At 41.6% G+C, this 25,840-nt stretch overlaps 1 protein-coding gene across 1 annotated transcript in view; it reads right to left on the bottom strand.

The window, feature by feature from the left end:
• IL17RA (interleukin 17 receptor A) overlaps positions 1 to 25,840 on the bottom strand; it is a 99,461-nt gene that overhangs the window by 38,004 nt on the left and 35,617 nt on the right. Inside the window, exons 4-8 of the mRNA XM_030214119.1 lie at positions 20,255 to 20,379; positions 16,212 to 16,338; positions 13,566 to 13,613; positions 9,195 to 9,349; positions 6,399 to 6,476 (exon numbers count right to left, since the gene is read on the bottom strand). Of these exons, the coding sequence (XP_030069979.1) occupies positions 6,399 to 6,476; positions 9,195 to 9,349; positions 13,566 to 13,613; positions 16,212 to 16,338; positions 20,255 to 20,379 (533 nt within the window). The remainder of the gene's footprint in view (positions 1 to 6,398; positions 6,477 to 9,194; positions 9,350 to 13,565; positions 13,614 to 16,211; positions 16,339 to 20,254; positions 20,380 to 25,840) is intronic.

Genomic DNA, 25,840 nt, shown 5'->3' with positions numbered 1-25,840 from the left:
TGCCTGAGACGGACATGTATGCATATCTTCAGGTGAAAGATTATATTATAAAAGAGAAGGGGATGAAAGAGGGCCCAATTAAAAGTGAAAAGTTTGAAAATCTGTGGGGGGATATAGACCTGAGAGGGAAAGGGATCACTAAACTTTACGAATGTATCAGGGGAAGGGATTTTGTAAAATTGCCATTTATGTATGCATGGGAGCGAGATCTCGAGACCGAATTTACAGAAGCAGAATGGCAGAAAATATGTATGGAAGTTAAGAGAGCATCCATTTGTGTTCTTATCAAAGAAAATGCCTACAAAATATTGAGTAGATGGTATTACACGCCAGATAAAATAAAGGCAATGTTTCCCAATGCTTCAGACACATGTTGGAGATGTGAGAAGGAGAAGGGCACCTATTTTCATATTTGGTGGGAATGCCCAGTTTTACAGGTGTTCTGGAAAGAAGTAATAAATTCATTAACTAAGATGGTGGGTATCTTGTTCCCCCGCGATCCAAAATGGTGTCTTCTAGGTTGGGGAAACAGAGGGAGGAAGAAGTGGCAAAACAGAATATTGCGTATGGGTCTGGCCACTGCAAAAACAATGGTGGCACTAAAATGGAAACAAACTAGGGGACCCACAAAGACAGAATGGGTAGAGAAACTTAGATTGGTGGCTGCTATGTAAAAGATGACAGATAGACGCAAGGGGCGTCATAATCCCAATGCAGAGGAATGAGTACATTTGGAAAAGATTTTTCTGGGTGAAGAAATTTAATGAAGAGGGTGGGTTAAACCAAAGAAATAAGAGAACGGGGGTGGGGGGGGGGGGGGGGGAAGAGGCTTGTGGAAAAATGTTCATATATTTATAAGTTGAATTGTTGAGGGAACCTGTGGTTCTGGAATGTTGTAAACCTGTTTGATCAATAAAAATTTTATGAATGAAAAAAAATAAATAAATAAATTAAATAAATATATTAAAACAATGTGAAATAATGTGAGATAATTACAATATGATAAAAAGACCAATCGTAAAAAGTACACTTTCTGAAACCACATACATCTTATGGCATAATCAATGTTTGTGGACAATGGTATAGAACCTGTATGTTTGCCAGTTGTACAAAAAAAAAAAAAAAAAGTGTAATAAATCAACACCTGCATATCATGAAAACTTATGGTGCAGAGAATCCCTTACAAACCAGGTTAGGATTGTATGTTTATAAAGAAGAAATCAGAACATATATACATATAAAAAATATATACAATTTTAAAGAGGTAAATGGGCACAGGAGAATTTTATTGATGAACGGGTAAATAAATATTGTCTATGTATTCTAAATGATGTCTATTACATAAGAATTTTAAATGATATCAACTACAACAGACAAAATGGAAGTGAAATGTGAACTAGATGGTTCTAATGGTTATAAAAAAATAGCCCCAAATATGCATGTGAGAAGTTTATGTAGACATAATACCTCAAAAGTATGCTCAAAAGCCAACTATGCTGTAAAGAGATTAATAAAACAATATTAACTCACCAAGAAATGTTAATGCATCCAGAAACAGTGTTTGAATACAGCTTGGATAGATCTTCACTGTAATGATTGTGTAATTGGTCTAGAAATCCATGAACAGTAGTGATAAAAAAAACATGTTAGAAGTGAACAACATAATGTTGTAATGCCATAAGAGTGCAGTGAATGATATGTGATGGAATGGATGATTGTAAAAGTCCCGCTGTATTAGAAGTGAACAACGTGAAGTTAAATTTAACGTGTTCTTTACCACTATTGTTAATTGATTTCTAGACTAATTACACAATCATTACAGTGAAAATCTATCCAAGCGATCCCCATCACTGTATTCAAACACTGTTTCTGGACACAATATTCTTGGTGAGTTAATATCGTTTTATTATTCTCTTTACATCATAGTTGGCTTTTGAATGTACTTTTTAGATATTATGTCTACATAAACTTGTCACATGCGCATTTGGAGCTATTTTTCTTTTGTAACCATTAGAACCATCTAGTTTACATTTCATTTTCATTTTGTCCCCTGTAGTTAATATTTAAATTCTTCTGTAATTGATATTTAGAATACAGAGGGCCCTATTTACTAAGCTGCATTAGCATTTTAACATGCCTACAATTAGCGTGTGCGCTAACCGTGTAGGCACCTATAAGGATATTGTCGGCACGTACATGGTTAACGCACTTTAGTTAACAAGCATTAAAAACCCTAATGCACCTATAAAGCGGCTTAGTAAACAGGACCCATACACAATTATTCACCCATTCATCAATAAAATTCTCCTGTGCCCACCTACCCCTTTAAAAAAAATTTTTGATTGCCATGATATTCTTATGCGCCTTATCTGTTATCTATACTCTGATTTTCTTATTCCATCAATGTGATTGTCATTGTATTATATTGTAAGCCACATTGAGCCTGCAAATAGGTGGTAAAATGTGGGATATAAATACAGCAATATTATATATATATATATATATATATATATATATATATATGTGTGTGTGTGTGTGTGTGTGTGTGTGTGTTCTCCCTCCCTGGGGGGGCTAAGGGATGGAAATACATATTTTGGCGCTCTCGAACAGGGACTGATTGCCCTGTAATTAGCCTTAATAGCCCTCTAAACTAAAAAAAAAAAAAAAAGGGAGAAAAGATAAAAAACGGAAAAATAAAAAAGCTGAAAAAACCCCAGAAAAAAAACAGAAGAAGTCTGAGCTATTTGTGCAGCTGGACTGTGGAAAGTTTGGGTTTTTACTCCGGAGTTGAGTTGAGTGAAGAGCCTGCAGGGTTGAAGAATCTCACTGCCAAGGGCTAGGTGGTGGCTGTGGTCCCTAGCATACGTGCAGGTGAGATGGGTGTGGACGCGTCAACTGCACAACTGGTGCATGTCTGGAATTTTGTTTAAAGACATCTGTAAGTATTTTTTTTATTTTCATGGGGGATGTTAATTGTTAGTTATCAACTGCTTTCATAGACAGCAGGACCTAGATAGTATATTTAAAATAGTGTGCGCCAGTGATTCCTTAGTGCAGAAAGTCCTTGTAAGTAATTGTTTACGTTGGAGCAGGATAACAACTCAGTATCTGTAGTTTGCTTAAGTACTGTTCTTCCCTTGTACTTTGTAAAATGCCATAAATTGTTAAAGTCTAAGGAGGGATATATATTTTTTCCCTTTTCTTTCTTCCTGTCCTGTTTTCTCTTGTACTTTTGCTCATAGCCTTGGCTATTTGTGAAAGGGTTAACAGCTTGTCACGGCATTTTGTTAGTTTGCTTTGGAATGCAGTGAGAGAAAAAAAAAAGGTGGTTTTGCAGACAGCGAGACTTTCTCATTTAGAAAAAAAGAGGAATTTTTTTAGTTGCAGTCTGTGTTTCTTGAGTCACTTGCATAAAAGATAGCTGTACTTTTTTACCCCCTAAATTCCTGGCACAGCTTGCTTGGTTTAAAGCTGCTCTGTCTACGGATTTCTCATTGTAGCCCTGTTAGTTATGTTCTTACACTTTTGGTTAAACATAGCTGTATTTTTTTTTTCTTTCTTCCCTAAAGTTCTGGCAGAGGTTGTGCTGTTATTTCAAGCAACGTTTCTTTTTTTTTCTTTTTTCTTTCCTCTTTCTTCTTTCTGTTGCTGTCCATCATTACTGTGTGTGTGCGTGAGTGCAGACTGGCCAGTTTGTGTGGGTGTGTGTGCATTACGTTGTTTTTTTTTTTCAGGAAAAATTCAGCTGCTTGTAACTTTATTGTACACAGATTAACTGTGTTTCCTGCCTTTTTGCTACATTATTTTCACTGTGCAGATTCATTTGCCAGCATTATGTCCTGTTTATTTTACTCAAGTCTTAAGGCTGTCGTTAATTGCATTTTATCTTTCAGCTGCGTTATGGTTCATAGGGCAGATGAATATTTAAAATGCAATACAATTTTTAATTTCCAAATTATAGACTCTTTCTTGCCTGTTGTAAATATTGTAAAGATCAGCCAAGGATGCAACTTTTTGTTTCTTTGTTTATAGCTAAATTTTATTGCATTGGGTTCACAGTTTGCCCTTGTTCTGCATTCTCTGTAATACATTTAATGTAAAATGTCATAATAAGTATGTGCCTTCATTTCAACAAGTGCAGTCCAGTTTATGCTTTCTTTTAGGGAGCATATTTAACCATGTTCTTCTGATAATTGCCTTTGTTTAAGAGCACTAACTTTTAAGAGATTCCTGAAAACTAATCATTAATACTTTTGATTCCTCCGTGGTATGCAGCACATATGTAACACAGGATGTACAACCTTTCATTTATTTCTATAGTCTGGATCCAATTCCAAATGGCCCATCTTACTGTACCACATACTATACTCATACATTACAGCCTCATTCTTTGTATGAGACAGCTTTCTTAAAGCTAAAATAGTGTCGGATACCTATTTTGAAAATGTATTGGGATGACAAAGGGTTTTGTGCAGCCCTGTCTAACAAAACAGGATCTGGACTCTAAGTTAACCCCATAGTGGGTGTCTGGTCAAAGTTGCACACTTTTACACTCTTCTATTTCTGATGGCATGTTAATTTTTGTAATGCAGTTCTCTTATTTCCAGTTGGTTGCATTCCTCCTTAATAAAACGGACCATATTATCTGTTGTATCAGACATGTTTGTGCCCCATCAGGACTTTTCTTAAAGCTGATTTTTCTTACATTGGTTTCAAAACTTAACATTCACTTATGGATTTTGATTTACAAGGATAAATTTAGGATAAATTTTACATTCACTGGGAGATGTCCTGTAAGGTTCCTGCCTGTATTTTTCTGTTGTGTCCACATGCTCCATGCTTTTAAACTCTGTAATGGTGTTGCAGAAACTTTTGTCCTACTCATGCTAGCTAAGCTCTGTCTCCTGTTTTATTTAATGTATTTACTTCATTAATATCTGTGCCACTCTACCTTAGGTAGCTTAGATTGTACAGACACTGCCTCACAGGAAAAGTAAATATATATGAATCTTTACATTAAGAAGAAGTTAACATATTTTGAGTACGTTGCCAGAGAATGTTTTGTACTGCACCAAAACAAGGACAGCACCTAGTTTGCCCCAATTGGTTTAAAATCCCTTCTCTTTAAATTGTTACATTAAATGTCTGTCTACTGCAATGTTAAATGTGTTTAATGCCTATGTATGTTCTGTACCCTAGGTACCTGACATTTCATAGTCATACCTCCCAGGCAGAGAGTACCTTAATGTACTTTTACATTATGCAATTTGTTTCAATTTACTTCATCTACAATGGAGAAAATGTGTTACCATTATCTGAGTGCAAACTTTACCACTTTAAAAAAAAACAAAAACTTTTTCTCCGAATACCTGCTGACTACCATAATAATGTTTACAGTAATGTTCACAGTTATGTTTTGCATTGCAGGAAGTTTAATTGCGATATCGATGGATGAAAATTTCCCATTCCTTTTTGGGTGTGAATATATATATATATATATGTGTGTGTGTGTGTGTATATTTTTTTTTTTTACATATGTATATTCTTTATTTTATGTTCTGATTTCTTCTTTTTAAGCATACAATCCTAACTTAGTTTCCTGTGCCCACTTACCCCAGATGTATGTGTGTTTAGAACGTGCAATTTCTACGATTTGTCTTTTTATCATACTGTAATTATCTCACATTACTTCACATTGTTTTAATGTATTTCTTTTGATATTGTTTTATGTCCTATGTTTTATTTCTTACCTCTTTTATATTTCATGTTTAACAGACCCCTGAGGCAGGCACTCAGTGCCGCAACACGGTGCCGTGTTGGGAATTGAATGTTATTGCAAGTACAAGAAATAAAATGTTTTAGTTGTTTATGATCAACCTGCGTACCTGATTCTTCTCAAGCCATCTCCACTTTCCCACTGTTATTTGTTTTGACATCTAAATGCATACACACATCTATATTCCCACCCAGCTGCACTTGTATTCTATAAAGCAGGAGTTCTCAACCCAGTCCTCAGGATACACCTAGCCAGTCAGGTTTTCAGGATACCCACAATGAATATGCATGAGATAAATTTACATGCCCAACCTCCCTCCCTACCTCATGCAAATTCATTGTGGGTATCCTGAAAACCTGACTGGCAGTGTGTGTTCTGAGGACTGGGTTGAGAACCCCTGCTATAAAGGAAAGTAGATGCCTACTTTCCTTTATAGAACATGCTTATATACAGGTGCACTACTATAGAATCATCACCCCCCACCCTTATGTCAAAGGCACCCCCCTTTTATAAAGTTAACATAGGAACATACAAGATAAGGGAGCAATGGTGAGAGGTGTACCTGGGAGCATTTATTTGAAGTCCACTGCACTGTCCCTCCCTAGGGTGTCCCATTGCTTACCTGTATCTCGTAAAAGCAACAAGCTTCTCGGTTGTCCTCCAAAGGAATCATGACATTTGTTCTGGGGAATGACCATGGCTAAAGAAAACAAAAGGAAAGCACATCTATGGAATCCAAAGACCCAAAAAAAGATGAGAAGTCATGAGGAGATCAAGAGATGCTATCTAAAGCAAAGAAACATGAGTAGGCATTTCCATTTATAAGAATTCAAGGCCTCACTCAGCACACTGAGTTCCTCATTAGTCAAAGGGGCACTCATGACGGATTTGTTCAGTAATACAGTCCCGAAACTGGGTCCTTTTTTACCATCCAACTTTCCAAGTTTGGAGACACATATTTCTATTTTGACTTGGGGTCTATTTATCCCATTATGCATTCTCCTGGGAGGGAGGGACAATTCTACAAGGAGGCAACTCTATTTAAGCGCCTTGGTAATGCATAGTGAGAGCCTATTGTATATGGACACTTGGAATACTAGTGTTCTTTTAGGTGCTGCCTTTTACACCTGCCATAGACCCGAGGTAAACGAGGGGCCTAAACATTGCAGGCACATGGGCAAGATACAGCATTCTGTTAAGTTGCCCACGTAAATGTCTGCCCCGCTTATGGTCTCCTATGTTTTGTCCCTTTATAAATATGTACAATGTCATTTGTGCCTATTTGTAGAATACCACTTAGGTGCCCAAACGACATTTTCATAGGCAAGCGTACACTTAGAGGCATATTTTCAAAGCACTTGCACTTAAGGGGCCCTTTTCCTAACTGTGTTAAGTGTTAATTCATGCTTAGGGGCCCTTTTATCAAACTGCGGTAAAAAGTGGCCTTAGTGCATCTTCTTTACGTGGGACACCGGTAATTGGGAAGAAAGCCAGTACTGGGCAAACTTCTACGGTCTGTGCTCTGATCATGGCTGGACAGATTCAGCTTCAGAAGATGGAGAACAAGGCCACTGCTGGGCAGTCTGTGCCCTGATCGTGGCTGAATAGATCTGGATGGGCTTGAATGGTGCTTTTCAGGGGCTTCGACATTAACTTCGGGAATTTTAGAACAAGGACACTGCTGGGCAGACGTCTATGGTCTATGCCCTGAAAATGGCAAGGATAAATCAAGTGTTATTAGAAGGACCTGTCTTGGTTTATGTACGTTTGGTCACTCTCTCTTGCAATTTGGTAAGGACAAATCTAGAACCAAATACCATTTGTAATGAGTTTATCTTGTGGGGCAGACTGGATGGACCGTACAGATCTTTATCAGCAGTCATCTACTATGTTACGTTCAAGCACGGTAAGGCCATTTTTACCGCCGGGGTAAAATGGCCAATTTTTCTATTAATGGCCACATGCTAATCTTCCTATTAGCACATGGCCATTAGCGCAAGTCCCTACCGCCACCTATTATGTAGGCAGTAACAGTGGCGTAGCCACAGGTGGGCCTGGGTGGGCCCGGCCCACCCATTTAGTGCTCAGGCCCACCCAACAGTAGCACACATTTAGTGGTAGCTGATGAGGATCTCAAGCTTGGCCAGCTGAAGACACAGGAGCCAACTTTTCAAAATTATTGGGGGTGCTAAGACCAATGGAAACAATCCATCCCTGGACACATACAAGGAATTTTTCCAATATTGGGGGTGCTCAAGCACCCACAGCACCCACAGAGTCGGCTCCAGTGGCTGAAGACCCCCTGATGCTCAGTTTTCAGCGCAGGCCTGCTGAATACTGTCAAGGTGGAATGAAGCATTTTCCCACCAGCTGAAATATTTTTTTTTGGTGGTGGTTGAGAGGGGGGAGAACACTTGGTGCCCACCCACTTCTTGCCTAGGCCCACCTAAAATTTGTTGTCTGGCTACGCCCCTGGGCAGTAAGAACTCATACGCTAAGCATGCACTAATCAGTTAGCATACAGCAATACAGCTGGTCTAATTGATTAATGCTGAACACGCCCAGTACTAAAAATAACCATTTTATTTTTTAGCACTTGGGTGGCACCTGCACATCCCAAAACTACTGCGCTAAAGGACAACACAGTGGGTATGCAAATCACACACAGAACAGCTGAATAGGAAATTGCTCCCAATTTTTTTTTTTTTAAAACAACAAAAAAAAAACTGTGCTGAAACTTAGCACTTTTTTTTTTAACTCTTCCCCTAATGCTGAACCTTTACGCCAGTTCAGAGCTGGAATAACGATGCAGCATAGGAGTAAAAAAAATCATCTGAAGTGAAAACTTCAGATGAGATGGATCACCTATCCCATCCCAACACTCCTGATCCCATTACCCCCAACCCCATAAAATATCCCTGATGGCTTAAGTGGCTTCTGGTTCCCCAATCTCCCATCACAAAGATTCCCCCTGGTGGACTAAGTGGCCTCCTTGCACCTCCTACTTCCTCCCCTGACCCCCACAAAATATCCAGGGGCACAAGTGGACCACCTCGATATTCTCCCTCCTGGGTCTGGAATCCCACAAACCCAACACATAGTTGTGAAGCAAGAGGAATGCCCACTTATTTCTGACACCATTTTGGAAAATGATCCAAGATGGTGGCATGGAGGCAGGAGTGAGTGGGCATCACTCCTGCCTCCCAATTCTGGAGGTAGGCTTGCAGGATTCTAGGGGGAGTTGTACCTACTATACATGGTTTTCGAAAGGCAAGTAAATATAAAATCCAAATGAAAAGCACCAGAATTTGTATGGCAATTAATGAAGATTTGTTTCAGCTTTTCAAAACCCCTGTGAGATGTTTCAGGCTCTAGTCCACATTGATCTTGTACTCTTGAAAAGTGAAAAGCAGCTTACCTTCTCGACCTCTTGGTAGTACTGTCTGCATGTCCTATTGAACTTGAAACTGGTTACATAAATACGGAATGCGGAAGAGCTATTCTCTGCGTTAAACCCTATCATCATGTTCTTCTCTCGAACTTCCGCAGTGATGTTAGGCTCCCAGTGACTGCCTGCACATGGTACAGAAGTGCCAGGAAATTAGAAAACCTTTCCCACATATCTTAAAGAAGACGCTTGCAACAGAATTAGCCTAATGGTTAGAGCAGAGGGCTGAGAACCAAGGAAGCCCAGTTCAAATCCCACTGCAGCTCCTGGTTACCTTGGGCAAGTCAATTAACTTTCCATTGCCTGAAGTACAAGCTCTCCAGGGACCAAGAAATACCTACTGTACCTGAATCTCACCTTGATCTACAACTGAAAAACGTATGAGCCAAATCATAATAATGAATAAAAATAAATACATGCTCCATGTGAAAGTCCGAGTTCTTCTAAATTGGTGACTTTTTAGATATGGCAGGCCTACTCCATATCATTTAAACAGCTGAAAATTCAAGCCTTTCAATAGAATTAAGAGGAATAAGGGTAAGGTATTTGATATGGTAATTTTGTGAAGTAGTTTTTGCACATATGTTGCCACATATGCATGTAAACGGCCTCTTATAAAAAGGGTAAAATCCTGACTGGTGTAAAAGTATACACAATGGTGTGACAGACATACTGGCAGAATCTGGATGGAGCATGAGCACAGTTTGCAAGTAAATGTGTACATTATTAAATATGCAAAAAACTAAAAACAAAACACTTACAGAACAATAAACTCAAAGACTGTCAACACACACACAGTTACTGTAAAGTGCTCAGGTGCCTCAGAGCTAAACAGCCCAACACAGAGCATCCAGCTCCTACCATATAGGTACAGCCAGCATCTATCATAGGCAACCACAAAGAACTACATATGTGGAGGAAAAAAAAGCTCAAAGGCATAAAACTTTCCACAAGCTGTGAGTGGAACAGTAAGAAAGAAATAACCAGGGCTTTTTTTGAGGGAGTACTTGGGGGTACTGAGTACCGGCACCTTTTCCATTGTCTGCTAAAATTGACCCATGGACCCCAGGTTTTAATGACAGCGCTCAGGTTTAACACACCAATTCTGCCTTGTCATAGATTTTGTGATTGATTGCAGGGGACCTGGCTATTGTGGGGTGGGTCTCTCAGTGATCACCCCACTCCTGAAGAGTGGCCTAGCATTTGAGTACCGGCCCCTTTTTTGGTAGAATAAACGCACTGGAAATAACAGAAGCAAAAGGACTGTAACACCCCTAGTATAAGGTCTGATCAAGGGTGATGCAGTGGTAATGAAATGAGGGACCCTTGTCAGGTATGCTTGGTGCACTGGTTGAAGATACCCTGGGACTTTATGGAACCCTGAAGATAAGTTTAGAATTGTTTTTGTAGCTAGATATACTGTTCAGATCTTATCCCATGAGTTTTATAGTCCGATTGCTTCTTTCTTTCTTATGGACTACTAGTAAAAAAGGCCCGTTTCTGACACAAATGAAACGGGCGCTAGCAAGGTTTTCCTCGGAGTGTGTATGTTTTGGAGAGTGTATGTGAGAGTGTCTGTTTGTGAGTCAGAGTGAAAGTGTGATTGTGTGAGAGAGAGCGTGAGTCTGGGTGTGAGTGTGTTTGTGAGAGAGTGTGTGTGTGAGAATGAGAGTGTGTGCAAGTGTGTATGTGAGACACAGTGTGAGTGAGAGTGTGTGTGTGTGGGCGAGAGAGAGAGTGTGTGTGAGACACAGATTCTCTGTTTGAGTGAGTGTATGAGACCAAGCGAGTGTGTGAGTGACTGTGTGGCACATAGAGAGTGAATGTGATACAGTGTGAGACAGAGTGTGTGAGAGTGAGAGTCAGAAAGACATTGTATATGAGAGAGAGAGTGTGAGCCGTGCCCTCCCAATCCATGGCCATCTGTCCCCTGCCCCCTCCATTCATCCTTTTCCAGCAATTCCCCTCTGTCCCTGAGCCCTGCCCTCCCAATCCATGGCCATCCATGTTTGTCTGTCACCTGCCCCCTCCATTCATCCCTATCCTGCATTTCCCCTCTCTGCCTGAGGCCTGCTCTGCAATCCATATCCATCCATGCCCATCTGTCCCCTCCATTCATCCCTATCCAGCAATTCCCCTCTCCCTGAGTCCTGCCCTTCCAATCCATGCCCATCCGTGCTCATCTGTCACCTGGCCCCTCCATTTTTCCCTATCCAGCATTTCCCCTCTCTGCCTGAGGCCTGCTCTGCAATCCATATCCATCCATGCCCATCTGTCCCCTCCATTCATCCCTATCCAGCAATTCCCCTCTCCCTGAGTCCTGCCCTTCCAATCCATGCCCATCCATGCTCCTCTGTCACCTGGTCCCTCCATTTTTCCCTATCCAGCATTTCCCCTCTCTGCCTGAGGCCTGCTCTGCAATCCATATCCATCCATGCCCATCTGTCCCCTCCATTCATCCCTATCCAGCAATTCCCCTCTCCCTGAGTCCTGCCCTCCCAATCCATGCCCATCCATGCTCATCTGTCACCTGGCCCCTCCATTTTTCCCTATCCAGCATTTCCCCTCTCTGCCTGAGGCCTGCTCTGCAATCCATATCCATCCATGCCCATCTGTCCCCTCCATTCATCCCTATCCAGCAATTCCCCTCTCCCTGAGTCCTGCCCTTCCAATCCATGCCCATCCATGCTCCTCTGTCACCTGGTCCCTCCATTTTTCCCTATCCAGCAATTTCCCTCTCTCCCTGAGCCCTGCCCTCCCAATCCATGCCCATCCATGCTCCTCTGTCCCCTGCCGCCTCCATTCATCCTTTTCCAGCAAGTCCCCTCTCGCCCTTCCATGTTCCCCCCCCCTTCGCATCCATGCTACGCTCTCTCCCATGTCCCAGCCTGGCCCGCCCTCTTCTCCCCCCCCCCCTTCGCATCCATACCCCCCCTTCGCATCCATGCCCCCCCCCCTTCGCATCCATGCATCCTGTTTTTTTTTTTTATTCTTTTTAACTTTACCTCCGTGGCGGTTCGTGCAGCGAAGCGTCAGGGAAGGAGGCGGCGCTCCCGACGTCTAGCTTTCCCTTCGCTGTGTTCCGCCTTGTTTTGAAGGCGGAACACAGCGAAGGGAAGGCTAGACGTCGGGAGCGCCGCCTCCATCCCTGACGTTTCGCTTCCGGATTTGTTTGTTTTCTCGCGAGGGCGGGGCAGAGACGGCAGGCTGAACCCTTCAGCCTCAGCCTGGGAGTGACGTCAGATGGCTTCAAGGCTTCAGGCTTCAAGGCTTCAGGCTTCCGGCTTCAAGTTTCCGGCTTCACAGAACTGAGGCTTCCGGCTTCAAGTTTCTGGCTTCACAGAACGTGGCTTCAGAACGTTGAGGGTGCGTTTTATTATATTAGATAACATGCTATCTCTGTCTTGTCTACGCTCACAGCTTGTTAATGTTTTTTATGCCTTTGATCTTTTTCTCCACATATATAGTGTTGACAGTCTGAGTTTATAATGTTATAAATGCGGGATTTTTCTTAGTTTTTTTATTGTCCTGCACTCTGTGAAGATCTATTCTTAGAAAGTTGATTATAAAATATGCTAATTTACACATGTACATGAATAATCTAAGTGTGGACATTTTCTCAAGCAGCTGTAAGGTGTAAATTCACACCTACAAAAGCAGGTAGAATTTCTGCCACTTACATTACTGTTTTATAAAGATACACAGGGGTTCTGTTATAAAATTACCCTCAAATTAAGAACAACTCACACTGTAGACAAAGAATAGAGAATAAGGACAGGTAAAGACCACAGCACACATTCAATCTGCACACTTTCCTTCCCATTACAATACTACAAAGCTCTTCAGTTTTACCGCTGATGGAGACTTTTTGTGATCATCTCTGGGAAAAGGTGACTAAAATAGCAGATCCAAAATGTTGACAGTGGCCAATTGTTCATGTCATTGGTCCATAAGCAGTCTGAAAAAGTTACATGTTTGAACTTCTGTAACTTATTTTTTTCACAAAAAAGGATGAGTTTGGACTGTTGTAAAACAAATTGCTTGCTCTAACAGAATTCATTAAAACCTCTTTTTGATTCTGGTGACTGTAGTCATCTTTTCCTATAGACGATCACATTGTTACTCCACCACTGGGAGGATGTTCCCAAGATTCCACTACCCTTTCCATGAGAAAATATTTCTTTACATTCAACCTGTCCATTTACAGCCTCATATCATAACCTACATTTAAACATTCCTACAATTTAGCTAAAGAATCTTGAAGAAAAGACCAAACGGTTTTTCTTAACTAAATATATTCTACTCATACAAAGCACCAGAGATCATGTAGATGATTCCCACCTTGAAGCATGCAGGACTTCATCTGCTTCATTGTTTGATTTCTACAATCTAAAGATAAAACAAACAAAACACCCCATCCCCAAAAGAGAGGTGGTTAGTCATTGTCTGTAAAAATGTATGAAGGGCAGTGTATCAAGGGAGTGAATGAAACACAAACAAAAATGTAAGCATTAACTCTTGCCAAGTGAAAACCCATAACACTTTGGGACAATGTTGGCAGGGTTAGATGAAAACTCAGCAGAGCTGCCTTCAGTAGAGTGTGTCGGACACTGAAGATGGGATGAACTACCTTTTCAAATTGACATGGAAAAGATCTGCTAGGTCATGCCCAATTACTCCCCCACTGTCTGTTGCAACCAAGGAGGTTGAATTGAGAATAGAAGACTGTATGAGGCTATCTAGACCATTATATGGGTTGAAGCCAGTAGGCAGAGCATGCTGGCAGTAGGTGGAGTCACTAGTTCACCCAAAACAATAGCAAACGCTATTGAAAGCAAGAGTAAAAGACTATTAGAAATAATGGTCCATCTGTTAAAAGTCTAAAGCTGTTCCAGTTGGATAGGCAGTGCCTGAAAAGGTAGAGAACAATTTACTTTATTTTACTTGACTGCTTTTTACTTTATTTGAAAGTTTCTCATATGTAGATATAAATATCATGAAATAAAAACTGAGTATCACTAAAACAGCTTCAAAAATTACTGTAGCTGGTGAAAACAGCACTAAAAGGCTGTATTTTGAGCTCATTTTTCTACATTGTTCTATACAATACAGTAAATCATGGCCAAATTTCAGCAAGGACATCCTGTTTACTGATGGGTTCATCTTAACTGTTGCCGTAATCTGCCTTGCGAAGCCTGATAATATAAAGACTGGAAGTAAAATTAAACTCTCCCTTCATTGGGGCACATGGAATCACATGTTCACTTCACCCCACCAGCAAAGGTATGATATCTAAGTGGGGGAAGAAATATGTGCCCCCCAGTCCATCCCTGTGCCCCCTTCAATGGGCTGCTGGCTATGGCATGCGTTTAATCATGTGATTGTGAGATTACAATTTGTAATAGTGCCATTAATCGCAATTAGACATTTCAATTGAAATGCAGCCCAAGTTGCAACTAGTAAAACTCACTGGGATTGGATGACCAACATCCAATCCCAGAATGCCTTGTATGAAGGAGCAGGACATTGAAGCATCCAAACTGCTTCAGCATCTACTGCATTCTTATTTGGGCCTGCCCGCTACCTCAGCTGCCTTCCGCCCGACAGAACAGACTGCATGCTGTCAACCGGATCAACCACATGCTGCTGACGCCGGCCAGACCAACTGCATCTTAGTGCCTAGCCTGCCTGTACTGTTCGCTGCATGACCGGACCGACGACCATCCGCCTTGGCTGCCTGCCACCTTCTGCTCTGCTGGCCACCACTGCTGTCTGCTGCTGCTTTAAGTGACTTGAAAGAACTGCTTTTACAGAGCAGGTAAGGGGTCCGGTCTTGTTTTGAGTCCTGGGGGGGGGGAGGCCAGAAGTGGATGGAATATGGAATGGCGGAAGTTGCTGCTGGGGACAGAGGGGAGGGCGGAATCACAGGAGTTGTTGCTGTTATGGGGGGAATGGGGGCAGAACTGTGGGAGATATTGCTATTTGGGAGGGGCAGGGAGTGGGACCGGTTGGAAGCGGGGCTTGGGGGCCCAAAAACAAGAGCTGGTCTGGGGCGCTACAACATCTTGAGCCAGCCCTGCCACTAACTGTTTAAGTGCCACTGAATATCAGCAGACAGCCCCACACAAGCAATTTAGGGGTATGTTTACTAAAGCTTAGTGTGTCTTAAGTGCTGTATGCCCATAGGAATAAATTGGGCTGCACAGTGCTTAGCGTACGCTAAGCTTTAGTAAACATGGCCCTTATCCGAGTAAGAACCCTCCTGCCTAGCTAAATCGCTTTGGATACTCGAATGCTAAATTTCTGTATAAGGATATGCTATAATGTGATTATAATTTTTAATATAGTAAGCTAGACATTCTGGTCTTGAAGATTTTTTTTTTAAGTTTTATTGCAACTCTTATTCCCTGTCAGTACACGAGTGCCATGGGAGCTCATGTGAGCTGGTTTCTGAATGTTGATTTTCTAGTTTACATCACCACTTCGTTTCTTCCCATAAGCCCATCAACAGAAGAGCCTAACAAAATGACTGTAATTAACCTGGCTCTAACATTCAGGGCACAAGTTTCCAAATTTTTGTACTGGTCACTTAACCCTCCATTGCCCCAGGTACAAATAAGTACCCGTATATAATATGTAAGCCACACTGAACCTGCTATGAGTGGGAAAGCGCGGGGTACAAATGTAACTAAAAAAAAAAGTCCATGCAAACTTTTTATCCATGGACCTTCTGCACCAATTTTTGAAAAAGAAAGTTCAAGTGAACCTTTACTTTGAAACTGGTCATGGGTACTGCATACGCATTTTGTACAGTCATATTTCATTTGGACATGAACAAGCATCAGACTTGAAATTACAATCTACACACACTGTTTTCCTTCCAATCCAAAACATTTTCTCTGGGAATTACTCGCTTGGATATAAAGGTAGGTGTATTGTGGAATAATGCACATACTTTTAGCCATATGGACGAAGGAGTATTTGTACCTGGTACAGCACAGAGCATACTCTTCTGGTTCGGATCATGAGTGGTGCCTAGCTTGGGCAGATGGTGAACAGTTACATCATATGTTTTCCCCGGCTCCACTACGAAGCGGTCAAACATGAAGCTCCACTGAAATCAAAGAGCAAAAATAGCGCAGTGTCACACATTTCATCTGTGCATGGTCAGTTTCCCTCGATGAACTTAATGACGCTCCAAGTCTAGTAGTAACTATATAACATTAATGTTCCTCTGTCCCACTTCACCTGGAAAGTTGCTGAACTCTGTCTGCTCTATTTTTGCTAACAGTCAAACAGAACATCAACCTGACACACAAGGGCAATTCTATAAGTGGGTGCCTCCTTTTAGATGCCCTGATGGCATGCAGTCAGGGTCTATTCCATAATGACATCTGGGCACACAGATTCTGTTATATAATACCAGCATAACATAGAATTATAGTTATACCGGCTTTACAGCTTGTAGCTCTGGCAAAACTGTGGGTGCCTAATTACAGCGAGGGCGCCTACACCTTACAGAACATAGTAAGTTGCATATGACAGTGGCAGCATTGTCCATGCCCCAACCACAATGCGAACAAGTATGGAGTGAGGTCAAAAAAGGATACCGCAGTGTCCAAGAGGAGTAGGTATTTGACCACAATTTAGTCATAAAATTGCATAAAATGGAGGATACAGGCGTCTTTTGGCAAAGATGCCTGCGTCAGGAGTCAGAAAATTCTAATGGAGTGTATCCATGCACATAGTTCAATGGTAAAGCACCAATTATGTTCATAAACTCAAAAGAATAATAAAAACTGTATCCTCTGAAAAACATCCGACAATTATCAGTGTGGCTGTATCTTTTTTGTCTGATACAACCAAGCTGATAATTGTTTTTCAGAGGATACAGTTTTTATTATTCTTTTGCGTTTATGAACATAATTGATGCTTTACCATTGAACTATGTGCATGGATACACTCCATTAGAATTTTCTGACTCCTGACACAGGCATCTTTGCCGAAACACGTCTATCTTCCATTTTATACAATTTTTATGAATAAATCATTGTCAAAGACGTACATTTCCCAGACTTTGAAGTATCCTTATTTGACCTTGCTCCCTTCTTGTTTGTACTTATCTGTGAGGATTTTGTTCTCCTCTTTATGACTTTTCCCTCCCATAATCCTCCCATGTGAATGTTCCCTTGTGTTTATGTGCTATGCCACTTAACTTGCGTCCTCAAAGAACAGCACTTAGATGCCTTTTTGCCACATATGCGTGCAGGTGAAAACTGTTAATATTCTGTACATTTATGTATGCACGTGGCACAGCTATTTCTAAATCCTTCCTCCCTCAATGTTTGCTCCAGCTATTTCTAAATTAATTTGTTTGGCATGTGCTGGGTATTTATCACAACTTAGGGGGAAATGCTGATGATTACTCCACGTGGGGTTGATGAACATCCGGACCACTTTAAATGTGGTCAATGTTCTAACTGTGTACATGCAATGGAGATAGCACTACATTTTTTTCAGTTAAAGTATCATACTGATTGTAATAGTACGTTATATGATGCCCATGTGGGCTTTAATATATTGGTCAGACCCACCGCAAGATCAAACTATACATAGCAGAACCTTTAAGCATCATATGCACACAGAAACTGGAAGCTCCTTTAACCTAACATTGGGAGCAAAATAGACATTCCATTAATGATGTTCAATTTGCAGTATTATTGCAAGTAGATTTGCCAAGAGGAGGTGACATTGCTAGGATAATGGTCCAAAAGGAACAGCTGTTGATTTTTTTTATTTTATGGAACACGACCTTCCCAGCAGGATTGAACAAAGTGGAATGGATTGTTTAATAGCTTCCTGAAATAAAGAGGCTGCGCATGTGCTAATCACAATGTACAATGCACTTTTTAAATTTTTTTAGTGGCGTGGTCTGACAGTTTATTCCTGTGAATGAGTACATTTTCACTATCAGATTTAATTATATAGGGTATAATTGATTATCAATATATGTCATTGAGATTTACATATATAGTACTATTATAGTTGATAGAACACCAATGTAGGCGCCATAGGTGCCAGCTCTCTCTGTGGGTGCTTGAGCACCTCCAATATTGACCAAACTCCTTTATTGTGACCAGGAAGCCTTCATATGTGTTTTTATTTGTAGCATTTGTATCCCACATTTTCCTGAGTTTAGCATCACCAATCATTTTGAAAAGTTGGCTCCTATGATGGGTACCCAGTTATAAAACTGCCCTTATGCTGTGCTGGATGGGAACCCCCCCCCCCCCCCCCAAAAAAAAAAAAAAAATTTCTGTGCTTAAAGTAGTTCACCGAAACAGGGCTATTGAGTTATCATGACTTGGAACAGCCAGCATAAAGAACATCAAGCTTACAAACAATGCTTACAAAAACAGCCCATCATCTCATATCAAGAAGAAAAAGTACAGTATGCTAGCTGACAACTTTCACAATGGTGAATGAGACGAGCGGAAGAAGAGAACTGAAGGGCTTGATGGCCCCACTCTTACTGTGCTGATTTCTATGTTCTGTCAAGGAAGCACAAACTGTGCATTGTCTTTGAAGTATGGGCATGAATGCAAAAAAAATTCTCATTTCTTTTTTTTTTTCATAAGCTATTACATTTTGGGGCCCTTTTACAAAGGCGTGCCAAAACGTGGCCTGCAGCAGTGTGGGCGTGTGTTTTTCGCACGCGCCAGACCCTTACTGCACCGTGTCTGGAAAAAAGAGATTTTTTTTTTTTAACGGGCCAGAAAATGGACATGCGGCAAAATGAAAACCAGTGCGTCCATTTTCCGCCTCAGACCTTACTGCCACCCACTGACTTAGCAGTAAGGTCTCACATGCTACCCGGGCAGTAAGCATGCAGCGCACACCACTGCCGTTTACCGTCAGGTAAGCTCCCAGCGGTAGAAAATAGGAAATTTTCTACCGTGTGTTTTCAGCACGCGACAAATTTACCACCCAGGGTAAGCGGTAGCCGGTCGGTAATGCCAATTTGGCATGTGTTGGACGCACGTAGGCCCTTATGCACCTTTGTAAAAGAGCCCCTTATTTCCTCTTTATTTGGGTTTTAATTATTAGTGGATATTACTTACAAACAGCACAAGTAATATGAAAGAAATAAAATATGAAATTCATTTGAGCTTTTTATTCTGGTTTGTTTCAAAATGACACAGGGAATGTCTTTTCAAATGAGTGCAAGTTCTTACTTCTAAGACAACAGCTCTGAGTGCAGCATTCTGTCATTACCCAAGTCCTTGCAGATGCAACAACCCGACCACAAGTTATGTGAGTGCATAAAATGAACAGCACAAGAGAGGGTCCAAAAGTACACAACCAAAGCAACAAAAACAAAAACCAACAAAAGAGCCTTCCTAGTGGTTAGTGCAGTGGATTTTGATCCTGGGGAACTGGGTTCAATTCCCACTGCAGCTCCTTGTAACTGGGCAAGTCACTTAACCCTCCATTGCCCCAGGTACAAATAAGTATTTGTATATACCATGTAAACCATTTTGAATGTAGTTGCAAAAATCACAGAAAGGTGGTATATCAAGTCCCATTCCTTTCAAGAATGGAGCAACGGAGAGTCCTAAATTGACCCGACATAGTTTGTTAGGAGCCATCGCTGCGTACGGATGCGTTTGTTTTGCTGCTTATTATCGTGCAGTGCTATTTTGAATGACCACTTTGGATCCTGTTTGACATTGTTGAGAGTCAGTTTGACCCCTGAGGCAGGAGCGGTTGTACGCTGAAACACGGCCCGTGTCAGGTCAATTCAAATTAAAGGACTCTCCATTGCTGCATTCTTGAGGGCATAAAATAACACAATTAACTTGGAGCAGAGGAGGAAGGATGTTGTTTTCTGTGAATAAAAACAGAAGAGCCTTCCTGCATCAGTAACTTTCTATCTCTGCTCTGCAGGGGAAAATGGCCACTTCAGGTACAAATTCTTAAGAAAGGTGGAGAAGGAAGGAGGGGAAATAGCAACAAATTCTCACACTAACCGGGCCTCCATCTGGATTATGCTGAGAGTTCAGGTTGTTCACAAAATCAAACTGGACACAGATCTGGATATTGCTGCTCACTTGCAACACAGACAACTCAGCCCCCTGTTGGACTAAAACACTAGCTACAAAGAGAGAGAGAGAGAGAGAGAGAGAGAGACATGGTTTAAGGAAAACAAAAGATTAAAGTACGAGGCAATTTTTAAAACTCTGGTCAGCGTGCAAGGTCTCTTATTTAAATATTTAATTAAAATACAATACTTATAAACCACCCTATCTTGCGACCCTAGGCGGGGTACAAAAATTAAAGTATACATAATAGCAAACAAAATTATATAACTTACATAAAATAAAAACAAAGCAATAAGCCTCTACAGGGTAAGAGGAAAAGAAATACCCCCCTACAGTTTTTTGCAGTTTTCTCAGCAACCATTCAACAAGAATTTTTACACCAGTCATTGGCAAGCACCATACATAGGCAGGGTCATACAGTGAGGTTCATTTGTTATTGAAATACATGGAGAAATGAGGCCTTACCTGCTAATTTTCTTTCCTTTAAACCCTCCAGACTGATCAGGATGCATGGGATATGCACTTCTACCAGCAGAGGGAGACAGTGAACCATTGACTTTGAGCATTGTATATTACACCTGTGCAAAACCCAGCCAATCAATATTATGATAACAAAGCAGAGGAAAAAATTCCCACACTACAGCTGTACCCAGGACCCATAAAGAACACACCACACTTCTACCGACAGACTCCCACAGAAGACCTGCCTCCACACTGCGAACGAAAACAGGCCTGCATGCAAAACTTGCATATATGCAATACTGTGTGTGTGTGTGTGTCATTTGTCAGGAAACAACCACAGCAGTCCCAAACTGCAACAACCAAGAAAACACAGATCGCTTCCCAACTCCAGAGCCCCCCTAACCAGCTCAACGCCACAGACATCTTTACGTGAGAACAAAGGGAGGGCTCTTGTCCAGTCTGGACAGTTTAAAGTAAAGAAAACTAGCAGATAAGGCCAATTTCTCCTTCCTCAGCAACCCTCCAGACCGGTCAAGTCACATGGGAAGTACCAAAGCACATCCAGCCTATGCTGCTTCACAAAGGAATCCAGAAGTAACCACACCACCACCCTGCAAGTGTCTTGCAGCAGAATCAAGCTGTTCTCCACCCAGGACGTAGCCACCCCTGAGTGGAATGTGCTTGACCATCAACGGTACAGGATGAACCTTCAGAAGATAAGCCGAAGCAATAGTCGCCTTGGAAGCCACCTGCCCCTTCTTAGGACCTACCCAAGAGATGAAAAGACTCCGTTCTCCACAAGTAATGCTGTAAAACTGGCTCACATTCAGCTTGGCCAAATAGCGCTGATCTCTAACTCCTGCCATATCACCCAGAACCGCAAAGTCTGAAATAACCAGAGGTTAAAAGAATGGGACCAGCTTCAAGGCGACTTTCTCCAGGGAGAAAACGAAAGGGCTTCTGACAGGGCAAGGCCTGCAACTCTGAAATCCTCTGAGCCGAAGAGATTGGCACCAAAAACACTATTTTCAGAGTGAGATCCTTGCAATTGCTACCCTCAAGCGGCTCAAAAGGGAGGCCCAACCAAAAACGAGGTTCTAATCCCAGGACAGCACAAAGGGGCGTCGAGACTAGAGATGTGCACAGGAACAGGGTTCGCGGGAATCCCGGGGAACCCGCAGGGACGGAAGCAGTTCCTGCGGGGTTCCCATGGGGATGGAAGCAATTCCTGCGGGGTTCCCGTGGGGACAGAAGCAGTGGATGTGTATGCTGCACTTGCGCCAGTCTCTCACCCACCGAGTACCAAGTTCTTTGAGTGCTGTCTCCTCCTTGCTTTAACAGCACATATGCAGAAAGTCTCCATTAAGGAGGTGGTAGAGATACAAATGGTGATGAAATTCAAAAAGGCATGGGATGAACACAGAGAATCTCCAATTAGAAAATGGAAGTTATAAAATACCTAAACTTAAATGGCTGCTTGTGTGTGGATGTGTCCAGCAACACTTAGATGGCGACTCTGGCTGTGATGAACAAGGGCCGATACCGGAAGACCTGAACGGTCTGTGTCGCATATATGGCAATCTGGTTTAGGATGGTCTGGAAAGGATTTAGACAGCAACATTAGTGGCTAGAACATGAGGACAGTGCTGGACAGACTTTTAAGGTCTGTGTCCTGCAAATGAGAAGGTGAATAGGCTGGAGTGGGCTTCGAGGGCAACTCCAGCAGTTGGAACATAAGGATAGGGTCAGGCAGACTTCTATGGTCTATGTCCCAGAAACACCACAGAAAGACCATAATCAAGTATATAATATCAAATTCATTGTTGATTTAAGCATGAATTGATAATGATTGTGACTACTGGGAAGACTGGATGGACCGATCCGGTTTTTATCTGCTGTCATTTACTATGTTACTATTAATCCTCTCTGCTCCCGGGCTGATGCGCAGACCTCAGCTCCGACATAGGCTCAAGCATCAGATGTCAGTGGCATAGCCAGTCTTGACAGTTTGTGGGGGGCAGACTTAACATGAGGGGGCACTAAGCATATAGGAGTGCTTGGTATACTCCTAAATAACACCTTAAGTGTGCACTTGATGACAGATTTCTAAGTAAATAGTCTATCCTGTATCATAAACCCTATAAATACTTATGTAAACTTTGGGCTCCTTTTACAAACCCACGGCAGTGATTATCAGCACGGCAAATGCGAGAAAGCACATTCAATTCCTATGTGTTTTCATCGCATTTGCCATGTAGGAATCGCTACTACAGCTTTGTAAAAGGAGCCTTTTGGAAATACTGACATTTTAAAATAAATGTGCATTATCCTGTAACTTGAAACTTTGCCATTTCAGCAGGGGCGTAGTTGCTAGGGGGCCACGGGGGCCTGGGCCCCCGTAAATTTGGCCCTGGGCCCCCTGGTGACACCCCTCTCAACCCCCCTGCCAACGCCGTCTGTACCTTTGCTGGTGGGGTACCCCAACCCCCGCCAGCCGAAGTCTTCTTCCTGCGTTTGGTTTCTTCTGAGTCTGACGTCCTGCTGCATGTACAACGTGCAGGACGTCAGACTCACAGAAACAGAATGAAGCCCTGCAGATCGCAAGGCTTCGTTCTGTTTCTGTGAGTCTGACGTCCTGCACATTGTACGTGCAGCAGGACGTCAGACTCAGAAGAAACCAAACGCAGGAAGAAGACTTCGGCTGGCGAGGGTTGGGTCCCCCACCAGCAAAGGTACAGACGGCAACGGATGGTGGGCGGGTCGAGGGGGGGCTAAAATGTGCCCCCTCACCTCGGCTGAAGTCCAGATATGCCCCTGCGTTACAGTAATGGTCAACATCTCAAAAGGCATCACAATATCCTGCAAAATAATTACCACAATGGTACATATCCTTCAACTGTTTTATGACACATATAAACACCTCAATAACAATAAGCTGTACAGTTTTAATATGTAGCCTAAAATCTAATATAAAAAATACTGATTCTTAACACTGAACTATCAAGCTGTTAATTTAAACATATATTTGACATCCACAAAAACCCCCATAGCTCCTCCTCTAAGAATGGATGCAGAGCAGAAAAAGGACATTTCCCCAGGAACTTACCATACCAAAAAAAAGTTGATTTTGGTGTAATCTCAGTAAAAATATAGATTCTTTGCAATCCGAAGCATACTATGAAGTACCTGTAATACGAAACCTACAAAAATCACTCAGGATCTATAGAACTAATCTACTTTACCATAATACCACTAACTTACAGAAGTAACACAACAAGGACCCTACAAAAAATGTTTAAATTTCTTGTGATTTCTTTTATTCTGCAACATTGTCCTCCTCTAGGATTATTCAGATGGGAAGGCATTGTAAGTAACATAAGGCCCGGGGAAGGTTAAAGAAGGGCAATATATATCTCACTATAACCACCTTGCCTTGTTATATATAACCCAATACTATACAGTTGGCATGAATTGTGACTCACACCTACACCCTTACCTTAACAATGTGACTAAGATTTAGACACTTATGCAGGAAAATGAAATCACCCTTTAGTGCTCATGAGGTCGTATGCCATGACGGGTAAAGACAGGAACCGGATTCTCATCCTGCTAAGGGAATCTGAGTGGCCTGCAACCTACGCCAGACTGCGGCCGGAGCACTAACACAGAATATGTAGACTAAGTTAACAAAATAAAGGCAAGACACGTCCTAGGTGCAGGACTAGGCTGTGGTTTATGTTTTCTGTAACACCAAGGTAACAAACCTAATATAAATGAAGCCCTTATTACAAGGTCTTCAAGGGGGGATATGGAGAAATTATGAGCACAAGTTATGCATTATGGAATGGGTTAAAAGGCCGGAAGTCTGTATGACTCTGGAATCTATCAGAGATTGACAGAGCCTGCATGACTCAGGGATTTATGATCTCTGGAATTTATGATACACCTACAAGCAGGCCTGGGAAAACGAGACTAATGTAAACAGCAAAAGAATGTTGTTTAACAGCTTAAAAGAACCAGATGCTGGAAATCAGATAATCTGTGAGAAAGACAGTTTGCAGAAAAAGAGTCATGTAAATCATTGTCTGATAAACGATATAAACTGCCATCTCAGAAGAATATTTCAGAGATGCAGACAGAAAAACATCTTGTTATGTTACTGAATTGATCTCTCGTGAGAAACTATGGTGAATAAAATTATACTCTCTCATATGCCAGTTTGAGAGGAGAAATTATCAGTTTCTTCTCATGGAAGAAAAAGCAAGTCCAGTCTAAAATTGGTACTCTTGAAAAATAAATTTTATTGGCTGAACAATCAAAAGCAAAAGGAGTGGGAACATCCTTCCACAGCAATCAAACAAGAAACAAACAGGGTGGAGGAATGTTCCAAAGGACAAGCAGAAGTCAATTATCTTCCAAAAAACTTATTCTCCTTACAAAGTCATATGAATCACCTGGACCAGACACAGTTCACGTTTCGGCTGTTAACCCTTCTTCAGGGGTCACAACTCAGAATGTGTGATAATGGAGAAAGTACTCTGTCAAGAGTGAAAGAAATAGTGAAGTCCTTGAGCACATGGAACTGCGCGTGTTGTCAAGGCAGTTTATAATGTCCATCCTCTGGAACATTCCTCCTCCCTGTTTCTTTCTTATTGGCTGAACAACAACATATCAATCTAGGAGTACCCGTTATTCCAAAGAAACTACTCTCCTTAAAATACGAATATAATCATCTCATCAGTCACAAAGCTCAGGATGATCTTTACTTAAAACGAACTGGTAAATACATATCCATGAATAAGGCTGGAAGATTTCTAGCTAGATACTTAGCTATTCTAGCCCTTTGTTTTTAGTTGGCTAACATTGTAAATGCAGATGGTTGTTCCTTAACTGATGATAGGGATATTATTAGGGAATTTGAAAAATGTTATCAAAATTTATATTCTTCCTCTCTACCTCAAGACATGAATACCTCAGACCATTTTATGTCACACCTCCCACATCCTACATTACCTGACAGTCAAAGATATCCTTGATGATCCTATTAGCTTA

Source organism: Microcaecilia unicolor, chromosome 9 (genome assembly GCF_901765095.1).
Source record: "Microcaecilia unicolor chromosome 9, aMicUni1.1, whole genome shotgun sequence".
Lineage (NCBI taxonomy): Eukaryota > Metazoa > Chordata > Amphibia > Gymnophiona > Siphonopidae > Microcaecilia > Microcaecilia unicolor.
This window is presented reverse-complemented; position numbering and strand designations above follow the sequence as displayed.